The sequence below is a fragment of the Stegostoma tigrinum genome, chromosome 4, assembly GCF_030684315.1.
Source record: "Stegostoma tigrinum isolate sSteTig4 chromosome 4, sSteTig4.hap1, whole genome shotgun sequence".
NCBI classification, from domain to species: Eukaryota; Metazoa; Chordata; class Chondrichthyes; order Orectolobiformes; family Stegostomatidae; genus Stegostoma; species Stegostoma tigrinum.
In genome coordinates, this window is record NC_081357.1 from 42,897,038 (window position 1) to 42,919,772 (window position 22,735).

Here is a 22,735-nt window from a genome sequence, read left to right on the forward strand (position 1 = left end):
TAACCAGATACTGGAAAAGAATGTAGATTCATAGTTGAGTCATTTGTTTTACAAAAGCTAAATGGGTCACTAATGTGAGGAAACAGCAAATTTATTATTTGTAATTTGGCATTCCTTGAAGTATGAGCCCAAGCATGATTCTTGATCCATATATTCACCTATTATAAAATAAAGCATTCTCACATATGACCTTGCTTTCCTGCCTGTTTTCTCAGCCCACCTTTGAAGAAAATGGTGGGACACATGAGCAAAGGACTATTCAGATCACATACTCTTCCATCTTACACACTAGAGCTAGAATGGCTGCTGGACATCTGGAATAAAAACAAAGTGCTGGAGAAACTCAACAGATCAGTCACATTGGACTCCAAGCATAAACTCGATTTCAATCTCCACAGATGTTGCCAGACCTGCTGAGCCCCTGAAGAGTGATTCACCTCTCTCTTTCGGTTGATGTCAACAATTTTATTGCATCCCCAGCAAAGTCTTGCTCCAAAAAGTGAAAATTGGAAATCAGCACCAGCAGCTGTTGGAGCTGCTTCTTATCTTGGAGCCCTCTTACTGCAGCTTGGAAACAGCAGTCAGGAGGCAAGCAGGCCTGAAACTCCTTCCATGGGGACAGTAATAGAAAATAAGACATTCTCTTCTCAGGCTTCCCCGAGAGGAGACCAAGCAGACATCAAATGGTAATTTCTTGAGGTGGTACTTAACATATGTTCCTTTTAAAGGAAAATGAGGTAGAAGGGATGTGTGCACCTTCTTACACTTAATTTTAATCACTAATCTAAACTTGTTAGACGTAAAATCCCAAACCTGACCTAGTTATGACACCCCATACATTTCAAAGCAATAAAATGGGATGACAAGTCAATGTAGTATGTCTCCACTTCATGTTTATGTCTGTAGCATGAGGAAACTTATAAAGTTTAGGCTCACTATAGAAAAAGTGAAGGAGCAATTTGGAGTAACATTACTTCGAGGAAGGCCAATTTCAATAGGGTAAGAGCTCTCCTTGGACAAGCTTGTCTTCATACTGGACATTCAATCTAAAATTCACACATCAGAGTCTCACCTTATTAAATTATTCATTATGAAACTTGCAATGAAAGCAAAGTATGAAAGCAAAAATTATAATTTTTTTGAATATTATTTTGTGGATGCACAATAGAGAGTATCCCAAGTGGGTGTATTGTGTTATGAGCAGTGCACAGGCAGGGACTCCTCGGTGGAGATCAGTGCAGGGGACACAGTCCTGGTACTTACCTTGGAGCAGCTAAGTACAGATATGGAGCAGTCTGTGGCTAGGATCAGAGCAGGGACAGCGGTTGGCCTGGGATCTGTGCAGGCATTCGGACCATGGTGGAGGCCCTGCATTGAGCTCTGCATTAAAATGTCAGAGGCAGGTTCTTTACTCAGAGAGTGGTAAGGGCGTGGAAAAATGCAGTTAACTCAGCCACATTAGGGGCGTTTAAACAGTTCTTGGATAAGCAGATGGATGATGACGGGATAGTGTAGAGGAAGGGACATAGATAGATCACAGCTCGACACAACATCAAGGACCGAAGGTCCTGTTCTGTGCTGTATTGTTTTATGCTCTATGTTTTATGTTCTATGAGCTACTGCATTTTAATGTCTATTTGAAATTTCCTACCTTGCTGCAATGTCAACCCTTTAATTATGTCCTTTATTTAAATTATCTTTCAACTCTGTAAGTAGTGCAACCACTTTTATTCCTCTACTGTATCCAAAATTGTATCTAGGTATGTGTACCTTTGATGTCCCCATATCAAGGCAGATGTTATAAAAGCTTTTCACTGTACTCCTCCAATGGAGTACACATGACATGAAAAGTATGCTTTAGATTCTTCTATTCTGTTGAAGAATATTATCAACAACTAGTGGTGATAGCAAAGATGTGATACTGGATTGGCTGTCCACTTAAGCCTCTGTCTGTTACACATCCTGCCTATGTTAAACCCTTGGCCATTGCACAATCACATGTCCTTCACCCACACTTCCACTGTTCACTGTACACTCAGCCAATTGCACTCAGCGAATATATGTATGTTATACACCTTGCCCATTGTATTTGTTCTCCAATTTTCCTTTCTTTCGGAGTTGAAAGTTAAAATTTCTGCTATCTATTTGGTTCTGATCATTTTGTTGCACTAGTGATTATAGAAAATGTCAGTATTATCATGTGAGCAAATTTTCGCTCCTGTACACAGGAAGGCACAACTCCTATGTTTTGATAATGAAAGTGAAGAAAGGCATAAGATAGTGACATGTTTATAAAGCATTGGAGCGTTAATATATCATGCCACGACGTTAACGGACGTAGTCATATTTTAAAATGTGCTTCTTAGTGAGCTGGTGGACCTCAGTAGATGGTGCTAAACAGAGACAGACCCTTTCTCACAGAAAAGAAGATTAGACAGAAATTTTTGGTCAGATCACACCTTATCAATCTACTCAGGGCCAATTCCTGGCTGAATAATATTGCATGGTGTAGGACACAGAAGGGTAAGAAATAAAAAAGTATTTGAAAAGGTTGCTGAGTTGCCGTGTCAAGCAAAGAAAGGGGAAGAAGGGAAGGAGTGAAAAGCTGGTTCCCATTATAGTGTGTCAGACAGTCTTCAATTCTTTCATAAGAGGCCAGATTTTTCAGCTGTGTCCTAGTTCTGGCCTTTGAATCGATTCCCCAGCTGGAACAGAACTGATTTCTGACTTAGTTCCAATAAAATTTCAGCAATAGGAATAGGTCAGGAAAATCTTACCCTACAAAATATATTCCATATGCCCTTCAGTTTCAGAAACACTTGCTACTAACTGAGTCAAAGTAATGCTATTGTGCTTTTATTACTCATTTTCACTTCAAGGAATAAAATGTGTTGCCTGTTTTTAACTATTGCATATAAGGCGACTGAGAGCATTGGACAGAAACTTGTCTTGGGGCATAATGTAAAACAGCTGTCACACTGAAGCAAATGGAACTGAAAGCTAAACAGCAGGTAGAACATAAAACTGGTGGCATAAGCAAGCCCTAAACAGTGCAGTAACTTAAGAAAAAGCAAGAAAAATATTCATCTCAGGAAATAGAATATTCATTCTATTTCATATCACTCAGAAAACATTTGAAGCAAATCAAACACGGGGGCACAAAGAATGTCGATGATTTTTTTTTCTTAAGTACTTCTATTCATAAATGACATGACTTTAGTATTCAGTCCCATAATTTTACATTGGGGAACATTTAAGAGGACATGGTAGCTTTTCTCCGCATACAAAGAAGTGGCCGTCAACCCTTGAATATGCTATAGCATCTGCTACCATTTCCAGTAGCCATATCCCTCCCACTCTATCTAATCAGTTCAAAGGCAAGGAATAAATTACATGCAAAACTTTATAGTTAAATGCATGTATAATCTGATTTTTGTTTAAGCCAATAGATAACAAAGTAAACCAAATTTAATGAATGTAGCCTAAGTGTTGAACAGTGAATTGAATGATAATGTCTCGAAATATTTATGGTTACAATGCTGCCATTTAATTAAATAACAACCTTCATCAATCTTTTTATGTTTCTATTTGCAAAGTTTATGGATTTACTTCTTCCAGCTCCCTTCTGGTGTCTGCATTCTTTCACTTCTGGGCCCTGGCACCTACCCAGTTTTAGTTGTCCCACTATTGGTATCAATTCCCTCAGCTGCTGGATCCTAAGATCTGGAAGTTCCTCTTTAAATCTCTTTGCCTTTCTACCTCAATTTTCTCTATGAAGAAATGCGGTAAAACTATTCTCATATCTCCCCGTATGGTTCAGCATTAAAATTTATTGATAATATTCTTAACATACTAACAAATTTCCATGTTAAAGGCGTTAAACAAGTCGGTGCAGTTGTACTAATGTATTCAAACATGGAAATACCAAACTGCACCAAAACAAGAAAGTTTAATAACTTTTCAGTTATGTTTTGAACCTGAGGTTGGAGAACATGTGTAACTGACTTCCTGAATATTATTATATTTTAGTTTTGATAAAATATGTGCTGTATTGTGAGTGCTTTTTAACTTTGCAGCTACCTTTGTACTGGTGATGTCTGTTAATATACGGTTTTCGCTTGATTTGTGATGGTATGAAGGATGGTAATGCCTGTGGCATTGACTAAAGGTTGTTAATGAGATCTATTTTTCTAGGGATTACAATGAGTTAATACTCGTCACTCTCTACGGAACAATTAAATAGACAGTGCAATAAATTATTTAAAAAGGTCTGAGTCAGAACAAAAAATTCTGTGGGCATTTTTAACTTATAATTCCAAAATGTGTATTTTAAAAGAGGGCTGATACAACTGAAAGTGACTATAGACGTACAGTAAGTAGCTGTCTGGAGAGAGGCACTGATGGAATGTAACTGTATCAAAGATACTTGAAATGGACTGGATTGTGATCTTTCGTCTCTACAAAAACAACGACGGGCTGATGACTCCTTGCTCCTCAGCAACTCACTCTCCTGCGGATAATATAAACTACAGACACAGGCTGTGTCTTTCCCTTTGAAGCAAGTGCAAGGACATTAATTTATAAAGTCACTTCCAACTCTGCTGGTGTGTGTTGGTGAGGCAGTGCATTCCCATGTGAATCAGACTGGCTTGGACCTTTGTATGCTGTAGACGTTACAAAGAAGTATTGCCTGTCACACTTGTGTTGCAGGATAAGGAAATGTGTCTTTGTCTCTGAGTGCTGCAAACCGGTATATAGGAAATAGGATGGCTGAAGGTTCTCTAGGCCTGAAAGTAGGAATTCCATCACGGTCAAAAGCCATCTGAATGATAGAATCTCAACCAATCTGCAAAACTAAGGATCATGAAGCAGACTGTTCAACTACACTAACGTTAACACTACCAGTAACCTTTACTAAATGATTGTAATCATTCAACTGCATACTCTTCACCAACAGTTCCAAGACTGATATTTCAGTTTTAACTTTTGTCTTTTTGGACTCCCCTCTAATTTCTAATCCACATGTATGTTAGCTGTTTTAATATTCCTTCCCGAATGTAATAATTGATAAACTCACTCTTGTTAAAGCAAAAATGCTTCCTTTCTAAAACATAATTTCATTTGGATCTGGGAGAATGGATGGAAGGGATTCTTTCAAAATTCACCTGGTTGCAACCAGTTGAGGGGAGGGGCGAATAAAGAAATTCATTTATCCTCAGCTGGGAACTTAACGGTTTGGGGAAATCCAGTGTGCAATTACAATAAATTGGGGAACATCCCCTGGTGCCTAGTCATAATGTTTTACAATGATTTCATAAATGTCTTTTAGTTATTGTCTTCCTCCAATGGATATATAGAATTTAATGGAAACTGGTAAGGTGGGCAAGTTGATAGGGGTCAATGGGAGAATTGGGTACGAGACCCAATGACACTTCCTGATAGCTGGGAAACTGTCCCATATTTAATGGAGGGGTTGGGATAGTCTATTGCAGAAATCCCACCTGCTTGTACTGTGTTAACAATTGGGTTCAATGAGTATTTGAGAGCAATAATCCCCAAGCACGCTGGGCTTAATGGTGGGCCACAGATTTAATGGGACTTGCACAAGTCTCCCTTGACATCCAACAGCCAGTCATCAGATCCAGCTGGGATTTACCTGCAGCCCTGGAGATGGAGTCACTCATCGAAAGACATTCAGGGCCCAGCAATGAAACTAGGGATTGTGGAGTGGGGTGGAAAAGTGAACTGAAAGCCACATTGCCTCTGCCCTTGCATTTGACCACCGACATTTTCCTGTGGGAAACATCCTGTACATGACCCCAAGACACTCCAGTGACTGTTTCCAGGGATCCAGCTGATCTCGGGCACTGCCATGTAATAACATACTGGAACTTTTCGAGGATAGATTTCAGTCTGACTGACTGAAGATTTGATTGAATCAGAATCCGCCTCAACAAGGTGCTTCATTTAAATTGCATCAGGCTTCTATTGAAAAAGAAACCTGTTCCCATCAGCCTTCCAACTGATGTGCAGCACCTCTATCATCCCAAATTCCACCCAATGTCTGCGAAAAAAATAAGCATATATGGTTTAAAATGTACGCCAGGCTTGGGTTTAATATTACGGTGAAGAAGTTGCAATGCCAAACACGTTCAACTTCAGAGCTTCATGTAAGAAGTATTCTCCAAAGTGTTGCAGTTCTTTTTGAAATAGAAACATAAAAACCGAGAGCAGGAGTTAACAATTCAGACCCTCAAGTCTGCTCCGCCATTCAAACAATCACAGCTGGTCTCATCTTGGCCTCAACTGCACTTTCCTGCCTGCTGCCCACAACCCTTTTCTCCATCACTAATTAGAAATCTGTCTACCTTCTCCTTAGATTTACTGAAATTCCTAGCTCCTCACTCTGAGGTCACGAATTCCACCGAATCACAACCTGTTTGAAAGATGCTGTTCCTCCTCATTGCTGTTTTAAATCGGCCAGCCGCTAGTCAAAAACAATGGCCTAGTGTTCTAGAGTTACTGATGCAGACGGGAACTCACTGCCTGCAACAGTGGCAGTAGCATGAACCATCACAATGTTTTAGAAATATTTAGTTAATCTCTTGAATCACCATGACACACAAGGATACAGACCAAGTGCTGGTAAGTGGGACTGGAATAGATAGGTGTTTGTTGACTGGCACAGACACAATGGGTCAGAGGTCCCCTCTCTATGCTGTAAAATGGTATGACTTTATAATTTGTTTCAGAGATAGTAGGAACTGCAGATGCTGGAGAATCTGAGGAAACAAGGCGTAGAGCTGGATGAACACAGCAGGCCAAGCATCATCAGAGGAGCAGGAAGGCTGACGTTTCAGATGTAGACCCTTCTTCAGAAATGGGGGAGGGGAAGGGGTTCTGAAATAACTAGGGAGAGAGGGGGAGGCGGATAGAGGATGGATAGAGGAGAAGATAGGTGGAGAGGAGACAGACAGGTCAAAGAGGCGGGGATGGAGCATGTAGAGGTGAGTGTAGGTGGGGAGGTAGGTACTTTATAGCATGTCATCCATCACTATCACAGAGACAGTGACTCATTGTGGTCAAAGAGGCTCACCTCTTCAGATTCAAATGGTTTAATCAGTTGGCTTTCAGTACTACTGTACATCATTGGCATTAAAAATTGAAAGCAGCAAATCAGATTACTGAAGACCTGTCAGCTTTGGTTATTGGAGATAAACCTGAAATGCCTAGTGCTGGAGGATAATAAAGGTAAAATTGTTACAAAACAAAGAACTGTAATGAGGAAAATCTAAAATAAGAACAGAAAGTGCAGGAGAAAGTCAGCAGGTCTGGCAATACCTGTGGACAGAAAGCCAAGTTAATGTTTTGGGTCGAATTTTGAAGAAAGGTCACTAAATCCAAAACGTTAAATCTACTTTCTCTCCATAGATTAAACTGTTAGTGGTAACTGTGTTAGTAAAACATTAAATGATTCTAATTGACTGGCTTACTTTGAAGTTTCTGCTATTTGCCCGAGTTCCAACCTTGATGGCCATTACTTGAGAGGAATGGCATTCTTGACTTGTAGACTGACATCTTAACTGTGGGTCTGCATCTTTTTGCGGTGTAGCCTTCACAAAGGCATCAGATTGGTTCAAATGTGTGTGCTGATGCTTGTCCACATTGACCTTTGCGCTCCTGATCCATTTCCTCACCTGTATGTGGCAATCACAGTCTCAGATATCATGTAGAATTAAAACAGTTACAGAAATGATACTATAAATACCAGGGTTTATTAGACAAACGGCATTGTTACACTGCCAATTTAGTTGGCAAATTATTATTCTCTGATATCCAATTGCAGGATATGAGCAGAAGTAAAACACATGAAGAAATGACTGTGAAATCCATTTCACTTCTTTTCATGCTTTTGTTCTTTATGTTGAGGATTTTTTTCAATTCACTTTAATATTTTAGCGACAAATACACATCTGTTACTAAACTAACAAACTATTTACTTCCTTTGTAAATAAGAGTGGGCACTGTGACTTTCACCAATTCTGTATAAACAAGATCCCATTACAAAATACTTCTTACTCGATGTTTCTTGGAGGATTTAAACTTTGAATGATTGTGAAAACACTACTTATTTCAAGCTTTGATATCTGGAGTGATTTCTTTAAATGAGGCCATTGTCGACATTTGAAGTTATTTTTCACAAAACTTCCTAATGAATAGTGATAACTGCCTGTTTTACTGTAGTTTCCTGCCATGGCTATTTGATCAGTGACTAGGTGGAAAATATGTTATGGCATCTAGAATTAGCGGAGGAGCAAAAAGCTTATGTAGAAAGGCTACCTGAGTAACCTCCTCTATTCCTCTAATAAATCCAGTTGTTGATTTCTAGATGAAACATCTTTGTTTTTCTGAAATAGTGATTTGAAGGAAATTCTCAATTTTGTATTTCGTGAGCAAGATGCATCTGCAAAGACTCCAGTGACAACTGTGCACGATTAACTATTTGCTGTGATATTCTGACATACGTGGTCAACAGACATTGGAAAACTTTATGCCTCATCTTTTTTTGCCTTCAGGAATAACTAATTGCCAGAAGGTATTCTTTCTTAAAAAAGAAATGGAATCTGCAAAAGTGAAAAACATTCTTTATTCCTGAGATAACAAGGTGTAGAGCTGGAAGAACACAGCGGGTCAAGCAGTATCAGAGACGTTCCTGGTCCTATGATGCTGCTTGGCTTACTGTGTTCATCCAGATCTACACCTTGTTATCTCAGATTCTCCAGCATCTGCAGTTCCTACTATCTCTGAAACATTTTTGATTTCTTCCTGAGTCATGTGCATCTGTTTGAGGGGATAAACATTTATATTTCCATATTACCTCATGTATGTTGACGAATTACTGCATTTTTATTTAATAAATTTTAAGAAACCAATAGTTTTGTGTTTATTTTAAAAAAGTCTGGATGATAGAGTTCTCTTTATTTAAAATTTGATACAAAATATCATATGTTGGCCATCTCAGTAACTGAGAACACTATTTTCTCACTGAGACCTGTGGAATAGTGGCAATAGTGTGCCCCTGCACCCCAGTCCCAACATATCACATTCACTGCCTATTACAAGTTTTCGTGCTTCATTGCTCCCTTCACAAATTTTAGCTTTCTCAAAGGATTAGCACTCCTCAATGAAAAGGGAAACTGATGGCCTGCAATGATACCTTTTAAATCGCTGCTGTCAGTAACATAATTAGGAGGTGCATTCAGTGACCCAAAAGAAAGAAAAGTCTTGTATTTGTATAATGCCTTTCGCAGCTCATGAAATCCAGAAACACTACCATCAACAAGGTACTTTATAAGTGCACAGTGTAGAACTGGATGAACACAGCAGGCCAAGCAGCATCAGAGGAGCAGGGAAGCTGATGTTTTGGGTTGAGACCCTGCTCCTGAAGAAGGGGCTCAACTCGAAAAATCAACTTTCCTGCTCCTCTGATGCTGCTTGGCCTGCTGTGCTCATCCAGCCCTACACTATGTTATCTCAGATTCTCCAGTATCAGCAGTTCCTACTATCTGTGTAACGACTTTGTAAGTGCAGTTGCTATTGTCACTTCAGAAGCATGGTTACAAATTTACACCAAGCAAAACCCCACCAAAAACAGTGAGCCGATATGGAATAATCTTAAAATCTGTTTTCAGGAGAAAGCTATTTTCCAGAAAACTGCTATTGATCAAAACAGTGCTAACGGCTCCCTTGTACCCAGGTGGACTTAAATAAAAATTGAATTCCTTTCCTTCATCTCCGTGGGGAAGTGCCTGGCCTGCACCTGGGGTTTCTCAAACCTGCCTGTACAACTGAAAACAGGAACTTGTTATGTAGAAGCAGCAAGGGTGCCCCTTGAGATCCTTACACTATATGGCTTTGTACACTGCAGCATTGCATGTTGCTTCCTACATCCAAATACATGGAGCAGAAGGAACGAATTGAATGGATTGGAGGTTCAAATTGAAATTGGTGGTTCCGAGATATAGATATTACTGAAGCATTGCTGAAGAATAATCAGTAATAAGGACTATACATATAAGAACATAAGAACGTAAGAACTAGGAGCAGGAGTAGGCCATCTGGGCCCTTGATCCTGCCCCGCCATTTAATAAGATCATGGCTGATCTTTTTGAAACTCAGCTCCACTTACCCGCCCACTCACCATAACCCTTAATTCCTTTACTGTTCAAACATTTATCTAGTCTTACCTTAAAAACATTCAGCAAGGTAGCTTCAACCGTTTCACTGGGCAGGGAATTCCACAGATTCACAACCCTTTGGGTGAAGAAGTCCCTCCTGACCTCAGTCCTACATCTGCTTCCCTTTATTTTGAGGCAGTGCCCTCTAGCCCTAGTTTCACCTGCTAACAGAAACAACATCACTGCCTCCACCTTATCAAATCCCTTCATAAACTTATATGTTTCAAAAAGATCTCCCCTCATTCTTCTGAATGCCAATGAGTATAATCGCAGTCTACTCAGTCTCTCCTCATAATCCAACCCTCTCAACTCTGGAATCAACCGAGTGAATCTCCTCTGCACCCCCTCCAGTGCTAGTGTATCTCTTCTCAAGGAAGGAGACCAAAACTGCACAAGGGACTCCAGGTGTGGCCTCACCAGGACCCTATACAGCTGCAGCATTGCTCCCCTGTTTTTAAACTCCATCTCTGTAGCAATGAAAGACAAAATTCCATTTGCCTTTTTAATTACCTGCTGCACCTGCAATCCTACTTTCAGCGATTCATGCACAAGTCACCCAAGACCCTCCGCACAGCAGGGTGCTGCATTTTTTTACCATTTAAATCATAGTACATTTTGCTGTTATTCTTACCAAATGGATGGCCTCACACTTAACAACATTGTACTCCATATATATCGGTTCGTATATATATTGGTTATAAAGCCTACAAGTTAGGTGAGGAAAATGGGAGAGGAACAGGGGGAGTGTCAGTCATTTAAGGGCAAAATCACTTAAATGAAACGAGAGGATAATAGAAGATGAACAGTGGTGATTCTGTGTTTGTTTCATATTTTCAGAATTTTGCTTTTAAACCGTGGAGGCCATATGGGTAGAATTTGTAATTGGAAAAGGATTTGAGACTTTACATGGAAGTTGTATATCAATTCCCTGATATCAGCTGTGAAGTTATACATTGTTTACCTAGAACGGGGTAAATGCAGGAAGGATGTCCCCAATGTCTGGGGAGTCCAAAACGAGGAGTCACTATTTAAACAGACCAGGGAAGGAAATTTAGGACTGGGGTGAGGAGAAATTTCTTCACCCAGAGAATTGACGGCCCTGTGAAATTCCCTGCCTTTGAAAGTGGTAGAAGCCAAAACATTGAATGTTTTCAAGAAGCAGTTGAAATTAACTCTTGGGGCTAAAGGATCAAAGGTTATGGGAAGAAAACAGGAGCAAGGCATTGAGATGGATGATCATCCGTGATCTATTGAATGATGGAACATCTTGAAGGGCTAAATGACATACTCCTATTTTCTAGAGTGCTAATGATTGGATTGTGTTCCACTAACGTGATGATACGAAATCCTGGGTAGAGAATCGAGGATTCTAGTTCTAGATCCTGATTGGAGATCACATCCCTGACTCCTGGTCGTGCCGCGTGTGGTGGGGTTGGAGGGCAGTGTGGAGCGAACAAGGGAGTCACGGAGAGAGTGGTCTCTCCGGAAAGCAGACAGGGGTGGGGATGGAAAAATGTCTTGGGTGGTGGGGTCGGATTGTAGATGGCGGAAGTGTCGGAGGATGATGCGTTGTATCCTCCGACACTTCCGCCATCTACAATCCGACCCCACCACCCAAGACATTTTTCCATCCCCACCCCTGTCTGCTTTGCGGAGAGACCACTCTCTCCGTGACTCCCTTGTTCGCTCCACACTGCCCTCCAACCCCACCACACCTGGCACCTTCCCCTGCAACCGCTGGAAATGTTACACTTGTCCCCACACCTCCTCCCTCACCCCTATCCCAGGCCCCAAGATGACTTTCCACATTAAGCAGAGGTTCACCTGCACATCTGCCAATGTGGTATACTGCATCCACTGTACCCGGTGTGGCTTCCTCTACATTGGGGAAACCAAGCGGAGGCTTGGGGACCGCTTTGCAGAACACCTCCGCTCGGTTTGCAATAAACAACTGCACCTCCCAGTCACAAACCATTTCCACTCCCCCTCCCATTCTTTAGATGGCATGTCCATCATGGGCCTCCTGCACTGCCACAATGATGCCACCCGAAGGCTGCAGGAACAGCAACTCATATTCCGCTTGGGAACCCTGCAGCCCAATGGTATCAATGTGGACTTCACCAGCTTCAAAATCTCCCCTTCCCCCACCGCATCCCAAAACCAGCCCAGTTCATCCCCTCCCCCCACTGCACCACACAACCAGCCCAGCTCTTCCCCTCCACCCACTGTATCCCAAAACCAGTCCAACCTGTCTCTGCCTCCCCAACCTGTTCTTCCTCTCACCCATCCCTTCCTCCCACCCCAAGCCGCACCTCCATCTCCTACCTACCAACCTCATCCCACCTCCTTGACCTGTCCGTCTTCCCTGGACTGACCTATCCCCTCCCTACCTCCCCACCTATACTCCCCTCTCCACCTATCTTCTTTTCTCTCCATCTTCGGTCCGCCTCCCCCCTCTCCCTATTTATTCTGGAACCCTCACCCCATCCCCCTGTCTGATGAAGGGTCTAGGCCCGAAACGTCAGCTTTTATGCTCCTGAGATGCTGCTGGGCCTGCTGTGTTCATCCAGCCTCACATTTTATTATCTTGGATTCTCCAGCATCTGCAGTTTCCATTATCACTTGTCTATATGCAGTTTACTGGGAAGACTGTGAATAGGCTAAAGAAAACCCCACCAATTTAATGTGATACATAACCAATTTAAAATTCTAAGGGACAAGAGCTATGTATGAAAATAAATGCCAAGGATGACTAATAATGTAAGAGGCAGCATAAAACAAATTATACAAAAATGCAGAAATGATCACAGGTCCTGGTTAAAGGAAGAGATTCAAAGAACCACAAAGGCTGACAAAATAGATTGTAAAGACTGAAAAAAAAGGACAATGAAAATAAATTGAATGTTATCAAAAATGTTCACAATTGCATTAGGAAGAATGCAGTAACCAGGAGCTAGAGCAAAATATTGCAGATACTGGAAGTCTGGAATTAAAGCAGAAAATTCTGGACATGTACTGCTGATCAGGCAACATCAGGACTATTGCAATCAGGAGTAATGTGAATACCTTGATGTTACCAGCATTCAATTTTCAAAGAAAATAAGTAAGTGACAGAAATGTTGATTTAATTACTTTGATAGGATACTTATAGTAGATGGAGAGGTTAGTATGCCTGACATTCCAAGGAAACAAACATTAAATCAGAAGCAAGAATTCCCCAAAATTAATGTAAACAAGACAACAGTAATCAGGGGAATAATGGCATCAGAGAATGACAAATCCTTAGAACCAGATAGTTTGCAATTTTAAAGAAAAAATGTCAGAATATTGCAAATTCCAGAACAATTCTAAACTTTTCTCAATTTGAGAACTCTTGATTTTCATTGGAAATTTTTGCATGGCTCTCAGCTGCTTAAGGTAAGTGAGGAAGGAATAACAGGGAGTTATAGGTTTCTTGGCACGAGAATGGTTGTCGGAAAATTACTAGAGTCAAGAATGAAGAATCACATGGCTGAAGAATTAGCAATATTATATTTCCATCATTTATATAGAAATAGTGAATGAGTAAAAACGTGAGAGATGAACTTCAATGTAGACAATGTAGAGAAATGTGATGTGGGGGAGAATCGAGGACCAGAGAGCATTATCTAGGAATAAGGGGCTGCCCATTTAAGACAAGATGAAGAGGAACTTCTTCTCTTGTGGGATATTGAATCTGTGGAATTCTCTACCGCAGAAAGCTGTTGAGGATGGGTCATTGTGTGTACTTATGGTGAGATAAGACAGATTTTTAATCAATAAGGCACTTGGCAGTAAACAGGAGAAAAGGTGGGAAAGTGGAGTTGAGGATTATCAGATCAACCATGATGTCATTGAATAGTAGAGCATACTCGATGGGCTGAATGATCTAGACTATTCCAATATTTTATGGTCTTATAGATTTATAAAGGATAGAACTAAATATTTTCTAAATAGTGAATGTATAGAAATATGTACAGTTCCTGAGAGACATGGGAGTCCAGGTAAATGAATTGTTAAATGTTATGAACAAGTGCAGAAAATAATAAAAAGCCTCATGGAATTGTGGCCATTGAATCTACAGAACAAGATACAAGGTGTTACAAATTTATACTACAGCTATCCAAAACCCCAGTTAGAAAGCACATGGAATACTATGGTAATTCTGAACTCTATACAACCATAATGGCGCACTAATCTATGTGGGATTACAGACTTGCCACAATATCTAGATTTCAAGGTTAAAGCATGAGATGGCATTGCATAAATTGGCGTTGTATTTCCTGACCTTCATAAGCTTGAGGCTTGTTTGAAGTTTTCAAGAGATCAAAGGGAACAGAGGTTAATGACTGTTATCATAGAATCCCTATAGTGTGGAACAGGCCCTTCAGCCCAACAAGTCCAACACCGAACCTCACAGCATCCCACCCAGACCCATCATCCTATAACCCACCTAATCTACATATCCCTGAACACTACTGGCAATTTAGCATGGCTAATCCACCTAACCTTCACATGTTTGGACTGTGGGAGAAAACCGGAGCACCCGGAGGAAACCCACGTAGACACGGGGAGAATGTGCAAACTCCACACAGACAATCTATCGAGGCTGGAATCAAACCCAGGTCCTTGATGCTGTCAGGTGGTGGTGCTAGCCATTGTGTCACCGTGCCGCATAGAGAGAAAATATTACTGCTGATTGGGGAATGTGGAGCTAGAGGTATGGTCCAAAAGTTAGATCTCCCTTTTAAAGATTAAAATTAGGAAGAGGAATCAGGTTCTGGAACTCTCTTGCGATTGCCACATTGATGTCAGTTCAATTGTAGGTTTTAAATCTGAGGCTGACAGATTTTTGATAACTATCGTTATAAAAGGATATGGAGTAAAAACAGTATGTGGACTTGGGTTGCAGATCAACTACAACCTTGCTAAGTAGTGGAAGGAGAACAAGGGACTAATCATGAGCATCTGCTCTAATTTTTCTAACTTTCTAGTCTTTGATAGTTTCTAACCTTGATTGCAAGTGATAGGTCCCTGGGAGATTACTCTCGTTTATTTTTCTTTCCAAGATTTAACATGCCGTTGAGCTCCTACTTTAACAGCACAGTCACTGCTTTTGAGAGTTTAAGTAATGAAAAAGTACTGAGAATCATAGAACCTTACAGAACCTTCATAGAACCTTAATTACTGATAGAGACCATTTGACCTATTGAGTCTGCACCAACCTTCTGAAGAGCATTTCCCTCCCCCCATCTTGTCCCCATAACCTTGCATTTACTATTGCTAACCCATTGAGCCTGCACAACCTTACACACTACAGAGCAATTTAGCATGGCCAGTCCCCCGAACCTGCATATCTTTGGACTGTAGCCAAGCCTCATGATTCTTGAATTTTACTTCTTATACTTAAGCAATGAATGCATTGCATTGAATCCTTAAGTTCAAAGGAATGCTTTTCCATCAGGAGCATCATACCACTGGGGTGTTCTTTGTAGGTGCTGCCCACCAGTTTAGGTTGTTTAGAAAATACTGTTGGAGCCATGGGAGCCAAACATAGTGAGGGTGATATAGTAGGCATTATGTACAATACTTCCACTGCAAACTGCTACAGTATAAGTTGGAAAATATTTTTGTAATGTGGAATTTTTTTATAAAATCAATACAATAGCATGCTTTTATGAAAAGAATGGGGTATTACTTAGATTGCTACTTCTCACTGAATGTATAGAGTACTGTGACAATAAGTCTAATTCAATTTGATTCAGTTGTTAGGGATGTTTATAAAAGTTGCAATGCCAACTAAAATATGATGTTAAGTAAAAGAGTCCTCATCTCCTTTCTTGCTCTTAAATGCTCATACCAATATTGAAAAACACGTCTGTTAATATGCATGAGTCTATTATCACTGGTGCAGAACAACACTGGTTGATTTATTGATTATACACTGGACTGATTTATCTCCATAGAGCTGGTGTTATTTGATGCCAGATTGAGGGTTTAAGTCCAAGACAGCAAGAAAGACATATAGTGACTAAATATAATTGTGTTGGATATTATATTAATAAGTCTTTACAACATTCATTCATTGAAACAGGTGCAAGTGCTCTCATCTGAAATATAAGTCAGTACACTAGCAATGACATGCATGTTTTGCCTTTAGGACAAGCCATTGGGATATTTAATTCATAGGTTTAAGTGCAACTTCTTCATAGATCATAAAAATGAAGAGATGTTGCGAGACATCCAATACATATTCATGCTTTGGCTTATAAAAACAATTACAAATTCCATTCTCACAATATATCCCACATTCATCTGAAACTCAATCACATGAACCTCAAAAATTATTGAATGTGTATAATCATAAAGAAGGGTAGGCAGAAATAGACTATAGTGAATGCAACAGTATTAAGAAGAAATCTTTTGTACAAGTCATCAGTCAGATAATGTTCTATTTTGATGCTATATATGTTTAAATTATGTACTAATGTAAGTTACATTACAATGGTCAATCAGAGAAATTAAAATAGTTATTTGTCATTTTTGGTGCAATGAACAGAGACATCTAGGTTTGAACTTATCACTCAAGCTGAAACTTAATTGTAATCTTAAAGTCATAATAAATAAATTATGCAAAATGGTATTTTGAATATTCAGAAGTTGCAATATGGCAGATCATTTTGACAAATCAAGTTGGATTTAAAATACTTCAAAACATTACTGCATACTGTTGTGCGGGGTCATTTTAAAGAAAATCTTAATTTTAACTGACACCTGAGACTATTGGATTTTATAAGTCTATCCCTTGACATTTATATTAAACCCAGTTATTCTGATCCAATGTCTCAGCTGTCAGATTAAAGCTGTGACATTGAGATAATTGCTCCTTCAGAAGAACTGCAATACAATAAACATGAATGGAAACAGCAGTAAATCTTACCCGATTTTTCAAAAACTGAAATGCAGAACATTTGGTGACAGAAAAGCCAGCTATTGTCCTGTTTTTCATCTTCAGAATCCTGCAATGAAGCAGCACTCCAGGTCCAGCAGCTTGCTAAATCTGCTTAGTCAGTACATCTGTTTTTCTCCATTCTCCACACTAGCAGTGATTTGTGAAATGAAGAGAAAGTGCTCAGCAGTTGATAACGGTGGAACTCCCTGAAGCCCAGGTGATGTTTTTGTCTCTTCTCAGCTGTATTGCATCAGTCTCTCATTCCACTCTTCAGTCCCAATGTGACAACCTGTTAAGTCGCAGCACAGAGTTCATTTATGAAATAAAAAAATCACTATGCACTTGGGTATGTGCCAGATAAGTGGTTTTAATTGCCTCAGTTTTAGCAGTCTGTGCAAATGACGGCAGTTCAGACTTTCTTGACAGCACTACAGCATTGCTTATCTCATTGTGCTGTGCTCATACTGATGATACAGCTCCTCTGTCTCCCTCAGAGGCATCCTGTGAGCCTCAGAGGTGAATGGAAGCAAAAACAACAATGAGCTAGCAAAGAAGCAGCATAACAAGAGCATCATTAGTGGAAAATTCTGGCAAATGGTATCAGATTCGGTCAAACAGTGTTTGTAATCTGTCAGGGGTGTTTTCTAATGGCCCTTTCATTGAGCAGTCTCCCTATTGTTCCTTTGAGAAATGTAGTGCCGGCATATGCTTATCATGTCTTTGAGCAGCAGGATAGTTTTAGCTGGATGTATCATAAATAGCCTGCCTCTTCTTATTACAAACATGTGATGACCAGGTATATTTTGTCTTTATTAAAGCCACAACTCTATTTCATGCATTGTGTGTTTACACATTCACAGCACCAAATCTTACATTTCTAAAAGAGGAAATGATTTTCAGACAATTATTATAATACTGCAGTAATTATTAGCTCTGCTTCAGTGAAATTAGTTGTTTTGAAAAGATGTATACAATAATTATCAAATAGAGTTTAAAATTAAGCGTGTGCAATTTTTGGGATAGTGTGCATTTTTATTGGAAACGAAATATGTTTTGTCTTAAAATAAAAGCCTCGATTAACTGAATATCACTAGTTAGGGCATGATTCAGTCTGTTCACAACTAAACCACTACTGTAAGGTTCAGGCTTGGGCATGAGATTCCTGAGCCAGCTCATCCTGGCTGTCCATGAGAAGTGGGTATCTGTCACAAGGCCTAAATTAATCGTCCATCCCCAACTGCCTTGGAGTGTCCAGAAATTTGACCCAGTAACAATGAGAGGACAGTAATTTGTTCCCAACTCAGATCAATGTGTGACTTGGAAGAGATTTGCGGTGATGGTGTTCCCCTGCTGCTGTTGGCTTCCTAGATGATGGAGGTTGTCCATTTGGAAGGTGCTGATGAAGAAGCATTGGTGAGCTTCTTCATCTTGTGGGTGCAAAACACAATTGCCAGTGTGCATTGGTGTGAAAGGCTGTGAATGTTGAAGCAGATGGTTGGGTGTCAACCAGGCTGTTTAGTCCTAAGCATTGAGCATTGTTGGAGCTGTAGTTATCCAGGCAAATGGACAGTATTCAATTAAAGCTTTTGTGCTCCTGAGATGCTGCTTGGCCTGCTGTGTTCATCCAGCTTCACACTTTATTATCTTGGATTCTCCAGCATCTGCAGTTCCCATTTTCACAGTATTCAATTAAACTGTTGATTTGTGCCTTTGTAGATGGTAGACAGACGTTAGAAATTAGAATAAAAACCAAAAGAACTGCAGATGCTGTAAATCAGGAACAAAAACAAAGTTGCTGGTAAAGCTCAGCAGGTGTGGCAGCATCTGTCAAGGAAAATACAGAATTAACATTTCTGGTCTGGTTCTGAGGAAGGGTCACCCGAAACATTAACTCCGTTTTCTCCTTCACAGAAGCTGCCAGGCCTACTGAGCTTTTCCAGCAATTTTGTTTTTGTTTGGAAATTAGAAAACGAGTTGCTCTCTGAAGAATTCCCAGCTTTTGATCTGCTCTTATAAGTCACAATATCTGTGGATGGTCCAGATAAGTTTCAGATTATTGGTAATACACATATTGCTTGTGGGGTATTCAGTGATGGCAATGCCACTAAATGTCATGGAGAGGTGCATAGATATACCTTTTCTTTGCATTTGGTTATTGATGGCACTTGTGTAGCACAGTTGTCACATATCATGTTTCAGCTTAAACTGCACATTGTTCACGTCTTGTTGCATTTAGACATCGACTCTTTTAACATCTGAGGAGTTGTTAATGGTGCTGGACGCTGCGCAATAGTTCGTAAACATGCCTACTTCTGACAGAGGCAATATAACTGAAGCAACTGAAGATGATTGGGCCTGGAACACCATTTTGAGGAGCTCCTGCAATCATGTTCTGGTACTGAAATGAATGGCCTTCAATAACCACAACCTTTCTATTATAAATGATTCCAAATAGCAAAAAGGTTCTCCCTCTGATTCCCATTGACTTCAATTTTCTAAGACATTTGGGATTCCATCTTTGGTCAAATGCAGCCTTGATGTCAGGGGCAATCACTTTTAGCTTACCTACGGAGTTCAACTCCTTTTATCCATGTTTGGATCAAAACTATAGTGAGACCTGTAAGTTAGCTGTGCATGGCTGAATTAAGCAACAGTGAAAAAGGCTACTGCTAAGCAAGAACTGCTTAATAGCACAGTTGATGACAGAGGTTATCCAATCCATAATTCACTGGACTGAATATGCCCTGCTTTTTGCATGGAGAATGCATAGCTGGGCAATTTTCCACATTGAAAGTGTTGTCACTGTATTGGAACGGCATGTTCAGCGACATGGCTATTTATGGATCACATGCCCTCAGCATTTGTAGACACTTGCTGTATCAGTGTCCTCAGCTTTTTTTTGATGTATCATGTGGGACAAATTGAGTTGGTTGATATTTGACCGCTGGGATACTGGATGCCGAGACAGGCCATCAGCTCAACACTACTGGCTGAGTTTGGCCGTGAACCGTTCGTACTTGTCTTTTGCACTGATGCGCTGAACTCTTTCATCAATGAGAATGGGGAAATTGTGGAGTGGCCTCAACCACTGTGTTGTTTAATTGTACACCACCATTCATGAATGGATCAAGTGGGTAAACGTAAAGACACATGACCATGAAGATGTTATTTGTTTGATTGTAAAAGACTCTCCTGAATGCAAGAATGTCAAAATTGGCCTTCTGCATTTTCCTGGACAACCATTTTGAGAACCTTCTGGTCCTATCTTAGCCTTCAGCTGAAGACAAATTCAGTCCTACTTCGATATCTTTCCATTGTGCCTAAAAAAGCTGCATAGATTCACTGCGTGAACAGAAATACTCTTGCACTCTGGAAGTTTACTTGCTTCTCTGCATACAATAAGATGAATTAGGTGCAGGATTAGGCTGATAGGCCTTCCCAATTTGTTTGTGTTTCAATTTCCACATTGTCATCTTCTCTCAATTTGACCTTAGATTCTTATAAGGCAATAATAAGACAATGCAATCAATTACCCTATTTCCATTGCCATCTAAAACAGAAAGTTTCAAAATCTCTCAAACCTCAGAGATAAAAGAAGTTCTTCTCATCGTTATTCTAAAAGGGTGACCGCTGATTTATAAACAGTGTCCCCTAGTTCTGGAATCATGCTCAGGTCACCCCACTTGGAACAATGATGTCACCCCTCACTCATCAAAACTACAATAAAAACATGCCCATTTTGGCCAATGTTGCCTCATTAAGCAACCCACCCAGTCTGGATATCAATCAAGTAAACCTCCCCTCAATCACCACTGCAACATTTCTGTCCTTGTTTAAAAAAGGAGACCAAAATGCACACTGCTTTTAAGCTGTGATCTTACCAATGTTAGTCCAAATGAAATTCTTCATTTGTCCCTAGCCCTACCTCAATTTTAGATTGCCAAACAATTTCTTCCCACACAGCTTGAAACCATTTTAAGTTTGTGGCCTTCTGCTATAAAGAAGGCTATCCTCCTTTGAAGGCTCCCCTTATCATGATTTCCAATACACCATGAGAACATTAAGGATACACGACAGGAATAGATAATTCAGTTCATTTGACCTGTGACAAAGTACAAAACAGAAATTACAGTGTATCCCTCAAATGATTTTCTAACAAATAACTGTTTAACATTTTGAAATTACTTATGTTATCAACCTTGACCATCTCTTCAGCAAGGCAGCTCCAAATATTTATAATCCTACACATGAAGTATTTATATCTAATTTGATTCTCCACCTCTTCTAAGCTTCGTCCCAAGCTGCCTTCTCATTGCCCTTTGTCATGAATGCTGGAGTGTTTCCAGTGACCATCATCTCAAAGTGGCAGTGTCTTGAAGATCTAAATGCATCCATAATTTCTTTCTTTCTCATTTTTAAAAAGAAACGCATAATCAAAGATTTATTTTGTCTCATAGTCAGCAGAACTGACAAACTGAGTCCTAATGCTGTGGGCTTATGACTGATGCACAAGAGTGATCATTCAAATAAGGTAGTGTCAAAGTCTTCTTCTACACTCTTTGGGTGTGCAGAATTCAAAATGTCTTGGATTTGTAAGGTGAGAGAGGGGAGTATAGTGTGGGGTGAGGGAAGAAGACATATTTTCCAATTCCATGGAAGAAATGTATGTTCTGTGAGGAACTAGCATTCTATTTTGTGTATATTTTTCTTCTCTGCACAGTAGATGGTTGTTCACTGTCTCAGACAGCTCCATTAGCAAATTTCCTATAGTGAAGTCAAACAGAACATTAGGCAGACCAGCGTAATTATAATAGTTCCCATGAAGCCTCGTAAAAATCAAGGAAGTGAAGTGCAAGAATAAAGTAGATTGATTAATGGGCTTCAGATTGGTATGACAGGTCGGCACAACATCGAGGGCCGAAGGGCCTGTACTGTGCTGTAATGTTCTATGTTCTTAAAGCACATCTTTTTCTTTCAGACAAGCACCAAGTCCATATTTTAATTCCCTAAAGTCGTCTTCCACATGCAGTCATGAGTATATTTTCTGTTCCTTTTTTTTTCATTTTTTGATGTAGTTTCTGAAGACATGTAGTTAATATTTTCAGTCTTACTATTTTTTAAATCCCGGGTTTATGAGTGTTTTTCTGGGTATGGAAGACAGACTATAGAGATTATAACTGCCAGCACATCACACCCTTACCTAAGAATTTTTGTTTGCAGTTTATCTGAGAATGTAGGTTAAACTTGATACCCAGTGAATCCAGACATGGAACTCAATGGCTGTGTTTTCTCTTAGTAGCTTAAAGCAGTTCCTCAAACACAGCTTATCAACACAAACATCAATAATAACTAAACATCTTTAAAGTATTCTAATCGGTGTTCCATCTGTTGCTGGGAGCAAACAGAGGTTTGAACTTTCATATCCACTATCAGCTGCAGGGAATCAGAGCTGAAGGGAGCTTAATCAACCTCAGATATTAGAATCATCAGTAGCTGCACAGAATTTGTTATATATGTGTAACATATC

The 22,735-nt window shown here is 39.9% G+C and overlaps 1 protein-coding gene across 3 annotated transcripts in view; it reads right to left on the bottom strand.

Moving 5' to 3' along the window:
• Positions 1–17,733, bottom strand: part of sgk1 (serum/glucocorticoid regulated kinase 1) — a 100,382-nt gene extending 82,649 nt beyond the window's left edge. Inside the window, exons 1-2 of one of the 3 annotated variants that reach the window (XM_048531261.2) lie at positions 17,197–17,733; positions 7,494–7,697 (exon numbers count right to left, since the gene is read on the bottom strand). In XM_048531261.2, the coding sequence (XP_048387218.1) occupies positions 7,494–7,697; positions 17,197–17,265 (273 nt within the window). In that variant the 5' untranslated portion in view covers positions 17,266–17,733. The remainder of the gene's footprint in view (positions 1–7,493; positions 7,698–17,196) is intronic. The other 2 variants (XM_048531262.2, XM_048531263.2) reach the window with 2 other exon arrangements.
• Between the last annotated feature and the right edge of the window lie 5,002 nt (positions 17,734–22,735).